This window comes from Peromyscus leucopus, chromosome 1 (genome assembly GCF_004664715.2).
Source record: "Peromyscus leucopus breed LL Stock chromosome 1, UCI_PerLeu_2.1, whole genome shotgun sequence".
Classification (NCBI taxonomy): Eukaryota; Metazoa; Chordata; class Mammalia; order Rodentia; family Cricetidae; genus Peromyscus; species Peromyscus leucopus.
Window position 1 is genome coordinate 49,718,251 of NC_051063.1, and position 13,079 is coordinate 49,731,329.

At 39.1% G+C, this 13,079-nt stretch overlaps 1 protein-coding gene across 1 annotated transcript in view; it reads right to left on the reverse strand.

Moving 5' to 3' along the window:
• Hpse2 (heparanase 2 (inactive)) overlaps positions 1-13,079 on the reverse strand; it is a 225,117-nt gene that overhangs the window by 177,756 nt on the left and 34,282 nt on the right. The window contains exon 4 of the mRNA XM_028888799.2: positions 6,702-6,749. Within this exon, the coding sequence (XP_028744632.1) occupies positions 6,702-6,749 (48 nt within the window). The remainder of the gene's footprint in view (positions 1-6,701; positions 6,750-13,079) is intronic.

Here is a 13,079-nt window from a genome sequence, read left to right on the forward strand (position 1 = left end):
TATACCTGACTAGTACCAGGACCCAGAGGACTATATCCAAATGGGAGGATCTTTATCAAAGAAAAATGGGTCTAAGGGGGGTGTGGATTTCAGACTAGAGTGCCTACTATGTAACAACTGGACAGAATAAAAGGAGTGTCACATAGAGAACCCCTGGGGACAGGGAGATGTGAAAATTATCAAGAGAAAAAGAGCCATCTAAATGAAAGGATTGGAAAATTTTAATATAATGGATTTTTCAATAGTTACAAGGAAAGTTAGAGTGAAAGGAGCATGAGTGTGAATTCTAAGGGACAGCCATCTGCTCCTAATACGTAAATCAACCCCAAGACAAGGCTCAATGTGTTTATCTCTCATTTATCTTTCCCTAGTAAGTTCCTAGGGAAAATGCTATACTAGGTTGAGGGAATAAACATCAAAGAAGAACATGGATCTAATAAATAAAAAAATCAAAAGAACCCTGAGGATGATGGTGAAGAGCAACCCCAGGGCAACAGCTGTTCAGGAAGCACCAAGATGGAACAGTAGAGATGGCTCCACAAGCAGATCTCTGAGGAGATGAAACTGATAGCTACCTAAAGGTCTGCATTTACAAAATTTTACCCTATTGTACAGCTTTAGGATGAACTTGTGGTAGATTAAAAGAAAGTTGAGCAAATTTTTAAAAAAAAGTCTTTATCAACACAGAGGGCAACAAAAACTTGTGATAAAAACTGATCTTGGGTCACCATTTATCTGAGCTATGAATTAAATTTACATAGTCTGTGGCTAGAGAACAGGTTCAGTGATCAAGACCATTTTCTATGAAAACATGAGACCTGCGTTTGGATCATAGCACCCACTTAACAATTCAGGTTGGGCCTATCGTGTGACTCTAGCTCCAGTAATGTAGGGTACAGAGACAGGAGGATCCATGCAGCATGCTGGTTGCTAGCCTATTCCATAGAAGGTGCGAGTTCCAGGTTCAGGGAGAGAGAGAGAGAGAGAGAGAGAGAGAGAGAGAGAGAGAGAGAGAGAGAGAGAGAGAGAAGGAGAAGAAGAAGGAGGAGGAGGAGGAGGGAGGGAGGGAAATATATATATATATATATATATATATATATATATATATATATATATATATATAGAGAGAGAGAGAGAGAGAGAGAGAGAGAGAATCCTACCTCAAAGGAATAAGGCAAGGTGTAACAGAGGAAATCTGACACCCTTCTCTAGACTCCAAGCATGTACAACTGTACAATATGTAAGCACAGATCACTCCCCCTCTCTCATGCGAACTGAATTAATTAAAATTACATAAGCAACAATGTGAACAATTAATTTTGATCTAACCACTGAAAAATAAGATATTGGAAAAGGGATAAAATTACAATGTTTGGTCATGTGAGGCCAGAGGCATATGAGAACTCAATTCTTGTCTCCATAGTAACCATTCATAGAATCAGAGGAAGATCAAGAGTTGATCTCAGACTTTATTAAGAAACATGGAAATTAAGCATCTAGGCAGGCAAGCTATGCAAACTGCATCTGGAGTAGGAAGATTAGGGCAGAAATTATGGAGCTTGGCATTGACAATTTCTTTAATATGAGCAAAACTGCATTACATACTTATAATAAAACATTAGCTATTACAAAAAAGTAAAAATGAACAAAAAAGAGCCCCCACACTCCACACATCCAAAGTCTAACACTATTAATCCATTGGTATCTTTTCTTTGGTATTCTTTTTATGTTCAACTTTATGCCACTGAAGTATGATTTATAATTCTATGTTTTACTTTCTTTAATGAAGACATTTTATCATTCACATTTTCATGAATAGTATCATGGCATTGTATTATTTTATAATCAATATGATACTTTTATATCTAATAGTTTAGGTTTCCCTATTTGAATAAGAACATTTTCTCTCTTCTCTCTTCTCTCTTCTCTCTTCTCTCTCTCTCTCTCTCTCTCTCTCTCTCTCTCTCTCTCTCTCTCTCTCTCTCTCTTTATTTATTTTGAAACAGTGTTTCTCTATGTAGTCCTGGCTGTCCTGGAACTCACTCTGTAGACAAGACTGGCCTTGAACTCATAGAGACCTGCCTGCCTCTGCCTCCCAAGTACTGGGATTAAAGGCATGTGCTACCACCGTCTGGCTCAAATGTAAGAACATTTTCAAACCTAAAGATAAGTGGAAAGAATTATGTAGTAGATATCACATATCTACCACCTGAGTGCTATAGTTAACATTTTACTGTATTTATTTTACATATGCCTAGCAGTTTATCTATCCCTCTACTCAATCATTGATCCATTTTACATTCTTAGGTTTTTCAAAATAAATTGTAGTTTGTAAATTTTATTCTAAACATGCCATCAGGTGTCCAATGAACCATAGTTAACGTTTATAGTTCTTTTTTAAAGTATATTTTACACATAATGAGATGCAGAAATCTTCATTATATCATTTGATGAACTTGGACAAACACTTACTCCTATGCAGATAGGTAATCATTAAGCCACACACCTTTCCTCCTAATCCATATCCCTAGTCTCCACATCCTCAGAGGCTGTCACTGTTCTGGTTTATAAAATCCATCCTAGTACTTTGAATAATTGAAATGCTATGAATATTCTTTGTTGTTCTTTTGCTTTAGGCTTGTGGTTTGGGGATCTACGTGAAGCTTGTTTTATCTGTTACACTTCTGTTACTTGGTTTGGGTTGTTAGTTCCTTTTTAGCTTCTTCAGAGGATAAGAAAAATCATGATTGACAGTTTCTTCTTTTTACTATAAGCAGGGAATGCCTAGACTTCTGCAAAGGTCCCTTTCTTGCTGAATATTGTTTTGATATCATATATTTTCATAATAATCTATAATTATTATATTTTACTTTGTGGTTTTATTTTTGAGCTGTAGATTATTTTTAAACATGTTAATTTCCGAAGTTAACTTTTTGTAGATGTTGTATTACTAATATTTATGTCATCAAAAATATGCTCTGTGGGATTGCAAACTGGTGCACCCACTATGGAGATCAGTATGATGAATTTTCAAAAAGCTAAAAATAAGTCTATCATATGACACAGCTATACCACTCCTTTTTTTTTTTTAATGTTTTGGAGTTGAGGACCGAACTCAGGGCCTTGTGCTTGCTAGGCAAGTGCTCTACCACTGAGATAAATCCCCAACCCACCACTCCTTGATATATGCCCAAAGGACTATATCCTAGGACTATATCCAGATATAAATACATGTCTGGCCATGTTCATTGTTGCTCTACTCAGAATAACTAAGAAATGGAAACAATTTAAATATCATTCAACCAATGAATAGATAATGACAACGTGGTGCATATATAAAAATATATATAGTACATATAGAATATGTACACTATGATGTAATAATTATTGGTATATATACATATACATACATATCTATATATATATATATAAATAAAATGGAATACTGTTCAGCTGTAAAGAAAAATGAAAGAATGAACTTGGCAGGTAAATGGACTGAACTAGAAAAGATCACATTGTGTGAAGTGGCTAAGACCCAGAAAGACAGATGGCACATGTTCTCCCTCATTGGCAGCTCCTAACTCCAAATATGAATACATATCCTGATCCTGTAGTAATAGTAACTGCAGAAACCAGGAAAGTTAGTGGGTGCATTGCCCCAGAGGGGAGTAATAGGATACATGTGGTTTGATCAGTGAAACAGAAAAGGGGGGCTCTGTAGGGAGTGGGAGGGAGGTAAATACAGAAGGAAGATGGAGGAGGGTAAAAGAGACTAGCAGGGTACAAGTGATCTTGTAAGGGAAGTGGAAAAGAGAGGCTTCTTAGGGTAAAAGAGGTAAATACAGAAAGGGGGGAAAACAGCAACAACGATGTCTGAAAAGCCATAAGAAATCACAAGTTTAGTTTTCAGAGAAGCTTCCAAACTGACTTCCACAGTGACTCTCACCACAGTTACCTAGGCGTTCCTGGCCAGTGCTACTTGGTATTGCCTCAGTGACAGGCATTCTGACAAGGGTGAGAGGAAACCTCCCATACTTCTGATTTGCATGTATGTCCCTGGTGGCTAGGGAGGCAGGACTCTCTCACGTATCTATTGGTTACTTGCACTTGGTCTTTTGAGAAGCACTATTTCTCTTATTTACCCACTTATTGATAGAGTTATTTGGCTACCTTTTTGGATGTTTAAATTTTTTAGTTCTTTATATATTCTAGATATTAATCCCTAGTCAGATGTATAGGTAGCAAAGATATCTTCCTATTCTGACCACTATTTCTTCATTTTATTAACTGTTCCTTTGCTGTGTAGAAGGTTTTAAATGTCATGCAAGCCCATTTGTCAGGTCTTTTGTTTCCTGGACAACTGGAGTGCTATTCAGAAAATCCTTGCCTATGATTATGTTTGAAGTGTTTTTGCTTTCCAGTTTCAGAGTTTCTCTCAAGCTCATGGATTGACAAAATAAGATGAAAATTGCAATACTATCAAAAGTAGCCTACAAATTGAGTGCAGTCACACCAAAATTCCAACGAAATATCCTCACAAGTAGAAAACAGTCCTATGCTTCGGATGGAAGCACTGAAGACCTCACTCCCATAGACAAAAAAATCCTGATTAGAAACAGCAATGCTTGAGGTACCACAACTGATGTTAAAGAATACAGAGAGTGAGAGGAATGGAAAGAGCCCATCCTGTTGGTGAAGTAGGCCCTCGAAGAGGCACAGAGACCAGTGGAAGAGTACAGAGGCTCTAGAGGCAAGCTCACACATAGCTACAGCTCTCTTATTTTTAGCAAATGTGTCAAAAACATACCATTGGAGAAAAGATATCCATATACATATAAAACAATCAAACTAGACACAGTGTCTCTTACCTTGTACAAAATCAACTCAAAATGGTTCAAAGACCTTAAAATGTGTCTCCTATAGGCAAAATATTTGGGTTTTCTACGTCATTCAGTCTGAATAACCTTGTATTAATTATACAGTATAGCACTATTGTACCAAATATAATTATTGATTTAGTTATGGTCAGACAGGGAGACAACAAAAGGAACAGCATGCACAAAGCTGCTGAGGTCCACATACCCAGTAACCTTCAGGGACAGGAAAGCCTCTAGCCTGTTGGGACAGCATAAATGAGGCCAAATGACACTAGATGAAATCAGGAGGTAGTGTATTAATTCCACAGCTGAGATAAGACACTAAGACCAAGACAGCTTAGGGGAGGAAAGGGTTTATTCTGGATCACAGTTCCAGAGGAAGAGTCCATTATGGTGGGGAAGACTGAGATCAGTCAGGGAAAGCATGGCAGTAAGCAGGAAGATGGATGATCCTATCTCATCTGCATACAGGAGGAGAAGGGGGGGGACTGGGAAAGGAGAGGTAAAGGTAGAGACAGGGTTGGGGGTTTGGGAGGTAGACAGAACAGGAAGTGGGGGAAAGGCATAATCCCTCAAAGCCTGTCCCCAGTGACACACTTCCTCTAACAAGGCTCCACCTCCTAAAGGTTCCACGACCTCCTCATACAGGGCCTCTAACTGGAAACCAATGTTTAAAGACATGAACATATGGGGGACATTTCTCATTCAAACCACAACAGACAGTAAATCCAAAGGCCTGGGAAGAGAAGTTTGGCTTTTGGTTTTGGAGTAAATGACAAGTGGATATTCTATGCCTCACAAAAACAGGATAAAGGACAAGAACTCCTGAAAAAAAACAAAAACAAAAAACCAAAAACCTGAAACTTCCTGTTTAGATAAACTAAGTACACGCATAGGCTAAAACAGTTCCCATAATGATTTGAGTTACTGACTACCAACAACCCAAAAGTCCTTTCTGGATATTTTATTGTATCCACTTCTTTTTCCTTCCACGCTTTCATTGTACCATAATGGACACACATAAAACAGGGGCAGACAAGCGGGAGTGGTTAGCTAAGAAGGATGGTTACAGTCTGAGCTAGCAGGGTGTGGAGTGGGATGCATCTCAACTGCATCACATCAAGAAATGACTGAGATTCGGTAGGGAGAGAAAAGGATTCCAACCCAACACCTTGGCACAGACACCAGAAGGGGACTCACAGAAAACTTAAATGTACATCGCAGACAGCTACCCTTCCAAGGCAAGTGACACTTGCCGTAACAGGATGCCAATGTGAGCTTCTTACTGGACTGTTGAGGTTTATCCCTTTTCCGGGAACTGTATCATTTTCTTAATATTCTTTTTTCTCTGTTAACATGCTTTATATTATCAAATTTCTTGGCACTAATTAACACCACAGCTAGTAATATAATAAAGTATTCTATTTTTCATATGACATTTTGAACAATTGAAAGTGATTCCTCTCTTAAACAGGGAAATTTACTTCCAAAGGGAAAGCCTACAGGGAAATGGCACCTCGCTTGATCTCCATTACCCTTCATTCCTGACAGATTAATTTAAGAGGGTACATTAAGAGATGAAATTTCCAACTTGTGTCAGTATTTTTGGGGTGGGGGGCAGTTATGGTTTTGAAATAACAAAATAAAGGCATTGCACTATCAGACAACATGTATTATAATAACAGCTTTAGAGGTGATTTTAATTTTTTTCTTGAAAGATAAAGGGTAGTTTATTAAATGTCAGCTGTGAACTTGGTGACAACTAATTATCTTCCATTTCACAGCAGCCAATAATAAGTGAGATAAAAAATGATGAATACCTACTGTTGCCAGGTAACTGCATCTACTGTGCTCCCTGCCACCTTCATGAATCTGTAAGGAATAGAGAAAAAAAAAGATGGTGTGACTTAAAATAGACCATTTCTCTGAAGCTAAAATAAGGTCGATGAAGAAATACATTGGGCCAATCCATACTCGGAGATGTTTTCTCAGAGAACCCATAGCCCCAGCCATGGAAATCAAAATCCCAGTATAGCATCTCAACTACATTTGTCTTCCCAAGCCCAAGCCCGACAGTTCTCACATTGATTTCGTATAATCAAAACTTATCTGTGCTATTTCCTTTTCTCTAAAGACTCTGATCTCTGCTGGGAAACAATGATATTTCCCAAGGATGGCACCACCATAGACGCTTTTGAAAAATTGCAGGCCTCTCTCCCCAGAAAAAGTATGGGAAAACCCAATTTATTTATACATCTGCAAGGCACTATCAAATATGCTCCAATGCAAAGCTGCCACATCTGTGTGAAACATGGTGGGGTAGAAACATGAGCATTACAAAGAGTAATTTATCTATTCTGGAGCAGCTAAACAGAAAACTAGATATTCTCTATCAAGTATGCCCAGCTCAAAAGCAGGGCGGAGGCCTGGTTCTGGGAAGCTAAGGGCACAGCAGAACCTCGTGAGCAATCACTCACAGACCTTTGAGATCTCCTGGAGGTTCAGAAGAACCAAAGTCAGGAGGATTCATTTGTCAGTCACAGATGCCATGGGCCATATGCTTGAAGTGACTGTCTGCCTCTACTCACTTGTTTGAAGACATGTATTACCATGGCTACTACTTTTCTTTGAGAGAGTTATCACACAGAAACTGGAATTTGAAGGAAACATTCCAGTTCTTTCAAATGTTCCTTTCAGCCTCAAGACTCCAAAGGGAAGTTTCTCTTTGAAGGAAACATTTAATTCTGCTTTATAATCCAAGAACTCTTGAACCAGAAGAGGAGGCTCCTTCCTGTAAGGCCCTAGCTGTATTCTGCCTAGAAGAATCTCTTGAGACAGGTGGATGGGCAAAGGATGTAACGAGCAACCCAGGTCTGTTTTCTGTGATGGTGGGAAAGGACTCGGTGCACCTCTGGAACAAACGGGACGGAGCGGGAAATCAGGACTTTGGTTAGCCACAACATGGGGTGTATAAAGGAAGAAGGAAGAAAGTGAAAACTGAGAAGAGGACTAGAGAGAAGCTCAGACCGGGCAGGAAGGACAGCTAGAGGAAGCAGCAGCCACTACAGTGGTCTTGGATTGGATTTTGTCCTTTTTTTTTTTTTTTTTTTTTTTTTTTTCCTCTCTCTCTCACAGTAGTTCCACACTGAAATCCAGGACCAAGAATGTGGAAAATATAACACAGTGTGTGATCCAGAGTGAAATTAATTTGATGGCTTGGGTCAAAATGTCAATGTGGGTTGGTAGATATTTGGCATTTTCTAAGTATCTGGTTAGTACCCACCGTGTGTGTGTGTGTGTGTGTGTGTGTGTGTGTGTGTGTGTGTGTGTTTTGTATAATTTCTTACAGATCTTAACATTGATTTGCTTGGTGGTGAGGATGTTAAATGTTATTTATCACTTTATATACACCATATACAGCTTCTTCATTGGCTAGAAAAGTAGACTTTTCAGATAATACACACAGCTGATCTAACTGGGTTGTGCCACTTTGTCGAATTTCACAGCAGGGAAATCTCCTTTGAGTCTGGCAGAGTATTCGCCTCCTCCCTGCTTCCCTGCCTGTGTTTAGGAGTCCCCTTTTGGAATTAGAGACCAGAACTGTTTATGTACATGGTCTTTCCCAGCCTGGTCTGTGCTATCCTGAGTCAACAAGCACACAGTCAGCACCTGTAGATGCTGAGAAAGAGAAGGAACAGCTACAGGGCTGAAGGAAAGGAACGGGAACCCCAAATCCTCGTTTTGCTGCATATGTATTCCAAGCATTGGAGACTTGATGATGCTTGAGGAGTTCCATGGCCTAGACATAAAGAGATGGAGATGAAGCTCTTCATCCTTTCTTCAGGACATTGTAAAAGTCAGAAAACCTAGACAGTCTTTTTTTTTTTTTTTTTTTTTTTTTTTCCCTGTGATCAAACACCTGATGGCCTGGGAATTGAACCCAGGTCCTCTGGACCATCAGTCAGTGCTCTGAAGTGCTGAGGCATCCCTCTTCCCCTTAGACAGTCTTACATGTAAGCATCATTTTCTCTTCTTTTCTTTTCTTTTTTTTTTTTTTTTTTTTTTTTTTTTTGAGACAGGATTTCTCTGTGTCACCCTGGCTATCCTCGAACTTGCTTTGTAGACCAGGCTGCCCTTGAGCTCATAGATATCTGCCTGCCTCTGCCTCCAGAGTTCTGGGATTAAAGGTATGTGCCACCACTGCCCAACTTCATTCATTCTTTTTTAAATTTTATTTTACAATACAATTCAGTTCTACATATCAGCCACGGATTCCCTTGTTCTCCCCCCTCCTGCCCCCCTCCCCTTCCCCCCAGCCCACCCTCCATTCCCACCTCCTCCAGGGCAAAGCCTCCCCGGAGGACTGAGATCAACCTGGTAGACTCAGTCCAGGCAGGTCCAGTCCCCTTCTCCCAGGCGAGCTAAGCGACCCTGCATCATTCATTTTTAAAAAGAAAAGAAACAAAGAATCAAACATATATTTGCACAGGATTTAATCCTCCAAAATAGTTTCTATCATCTCTGAAATAGAAATAGTTTATGAAAAACTATCTTCAAAATTATATAAAAATAGCCACAAGGAAACTGACACATGTTCTTATAGGCCATTTTCAGCTTTTTATATGTGTAGGTCACACACTCTCCAAAAGAAAGCAATTAATGAGATGTTTCTGTTTAAGTATAGAAGGCCACATCTTAAAACAGTGTGTGCGAGCCGGGCAGTGGTGGCACATGCCTTTAATCCCAGCACTCGGGAGGCAGAGGCAGGTGGATCTCTGTGAGTTCGAGGCCAACCTGGGCTACAGTGTGAGTTCCAGGAAAGGCACAAAGCTACACAGAGAAACCCTGTCTCAACAACAACAACAACAACAACCAAAAAACAAACAAACAACAACAGCGACAAAACAAGGGTGTGGGAGTTGTTCAAATTTACACAGCTGGTATGGAATAAGACCAGATTCAGAATCGAAATCCAACCCAATTTCTGGCACCTTGTGATGTCTCTAAGCTATAGTCACTAGAGCTGAGTAGCATAGAAGAACTCTAAAATGCAAAAGAAAAAGTTGAAGTTTTATGTTGAAAGAATACAACCATATTTATTAGAAAAAAATCATGGCCTGAACACCATCTTGCCCTTTCTGATATTTCTCTCCCCCCCACACACACATCAAATTAAGCTCTTCAGGATTTATTTGCAAGAAAATGTACTGAATGTATACATCAGAAGGTGACCAAGTCAGTGCCCAGTCACAGCACAAGCACAATGGAAGCCAGAAGTCAGAAATGTACACAGTTAACTACCAAAGTTACTAACTACTTAGAGGGTCATAATTGAGAGAGCAGTTAGCTCTACTACCTATGGTGTTAAAGGGATGTGTGTGGTGGTATTGTGTTCCCCAAAATATTGTGTACTCTAATTAATTTATCTGGGGTCAGAGAACAGCCAGCCACTAGATACAAAGGCTAGAAAATGGTGGCACTCACACCTTTAATCCTAGCATTCCAGAGATAGAAATCCCTCTGGATCTCTGTGAGTTCAAGGTCACATTGGAAATAGCCAAACATGGTGACACACACCTTTAATCCCAGAAAGCCAGCCTTTAATCCCAGGGAGTGGTGGTAGAAAGCAGAAAGATATATAAGGTGTGAGGACCAGAAACTAGAAGCATTTGGCTGGTTAAGCATTTGGCCTGGTTAAGCTTCAGGCTTTTGAGCAGTAATTCAGCTCAAAAGAGACCCATTCCGGATGAGGACTCAGAGGCCTCCAGTCTGAGGAGACAAGACCAGCTGAGGATCCGGCAAGGTGAGATAGCTGTGGCTTGTTCTGTCTCTCTGATCTACCAGCATGGACCCCAATAACTGACCTAGGGTTTGATTTTATTAATAAGAACTTTTAAGATTCATGCTACAGATGTGGATAGACCAGATTCCAATCATGTATAACATTGAATAGTACATTGAGGGAGGGGAGAGGAGCATCCTAGGTGGTGGTGAGCATGAGCAAAGACAAGCTATGTTCTCAGGGTCTAGTGTGGCTGGGTGCCAGGAAGCAGGTGAGGGAGCAGCAAGAGTCAAGCTGTCAGGGCTCTAGAAAGTGGCCTAGGATAATAATCGGACCTTTGTCCTATCAGTGATATTCGTCCAAATCCCATTTATATCCGTGTGATCAGCTGCTAACAGGACTATGAAATATGTCAAGTGTGTCCTTCATGAGTGTGTCCTTCATGTATGGTTGTTCAGTTTATCCTATGTTTAGACTAAAAAAAAGTCAGGGTCAGATTTGGCTTTCAGAAGGATTATTCCCACTGTAGTAAATGTGAAAGTTACTGATGTGAGGACATTTGCAGGAGTCTATTGCAGAGGGATGAGAAGCTTTGAACTGTGAGAATGAAGCATGGGTTAGTATGGTAGAGCAAGAGAGGCTGTGGAAGTTCTAACTGTAGCACTATTGAGGTGCTTCTAACAGGACCTTCTAGTCCTATTGAGTAGATATTTTTGAAACCTAACAAAATCATTCCTGTTTTTGCCTGAAAGAAGCCAAGAAATTTAGATAAACTGAAATAATAAAGAGGTGTCTCTTTGTTCTATCATGGATTAATTTATAGCCCAAACAATGCAATGATTAAAAGATTCCTAGTTCAGAAATTAATATGGAAATCTTATGGAATAGAATAAAAATTTTAAAGTATAAAATGTATTAAATGAATAAGAATTTACTATATGAAAAGCATTTAGAATAGTACCACATGATTTGTTTTATTTTTCTTGAAACAGAAATTAAAGTCAGACTCTTACCTAATATACTATTTTGCAGAAGATGTAAAAATACTTAACTATAGTTTAGCTTTATTATAGTCTTTACAGTGTTTTAATCCCCAAATATTTGCTATTTCCAACTATTTATTACCGTTTGACTCTAGTAATATATTGAGGCAACAGAAAAGTTATAGCTAACTTTGAGGAAACACTATTAGTGAACATGTGTTTATTTGAAAATTATTATAAACTACATTTTTATTTTATTCTTCTTAGCAAATTGATGAGACAAAGCATAAGAATGTATATATACACTTATTCTGAGGATGAAAACTATAATGAAACTTATGAATAATGTTGAATAAATTGTTTATTGTTTTTTTAAATCATATGGACAAAACAGTCTTGTTTTGAGAAGGGTTATGAATACTTATCACAGGTTTGGATACTTTGTTTTCAGAAGTCTTTGAATAACATTGTTTAAAAATCTACCAGATAAAGAAATGTTAAGGACAGAAGTAATACACAGGGAATTGGATTATATCATATTCAAACAGACACACTAGTCAATGAATTTGAGGTTTGCTCCCCATCTTCATGCTTTTTTCTTGAAAATTAGGGCTTTCGACATCTATTTTGCTCTTTATCATATCTACCCTCTGCTCTATGTCGATGTTGTCATAGACTGTGGAAGACATTGTCTTTTGGACAATGAGTCCTAAAAGATCATTATCTTCTGGTTCATGGCAGATACTTCTGCTCCTTCCTTCTGCCTCTTTCTTGGAAACAGGTCCAAAGTCCATAAAGGGACAATTTCAACAGAGCTGCACAGTGTTGAGCGGTAGTGAAGTTAGAGTGGAGATTAATGCACACAGAAGAGCACTGTGTAGGCTCTATCATCAGTGGAAGATTTCTAACATAAGTCAAAGGTGACCCAGGACATGAATACTGACAAGAAGGGAAATTTCAGTTTTTCCCAAGTTGTATGTTTCTGTACCTGGTCATGAGCCTGGAAGTCTGGACTACATCCCTAGAGGAGAAGTGCTTGATTTCATCTGACCTCCAGTCATGAAAGGGTAGCAGGGAAAGGAAACAGGGTCTTGGATGAAAGAAAATTGGCCAGTGCCAAGTAGACATTCCTGTATTTGGTTGTCTTTCCCATGGAAGCCAATCTACCACTATAGAGAAAAATCCCCTTTCATTGTGAGAGCCCTTTCTTCCTCCAGGAGACTGAATCGAGGAGACTTTCTTTCCTTTTATCCACCTGCATGTACGTTGTATCTGAAAAACTGTTGAGCCTTCTCTCCCAGGGCAGATCACAACTCTCACTTTCAATAAAGCCCAGCTTTATTCATTATCTTTAGAGTTTGATTTCTATTTCTGGACTACAAAGCACAATCTTAAAAACTGGTTTCTGGAATTTTTTTTTCCAGGAAAGAGAATACT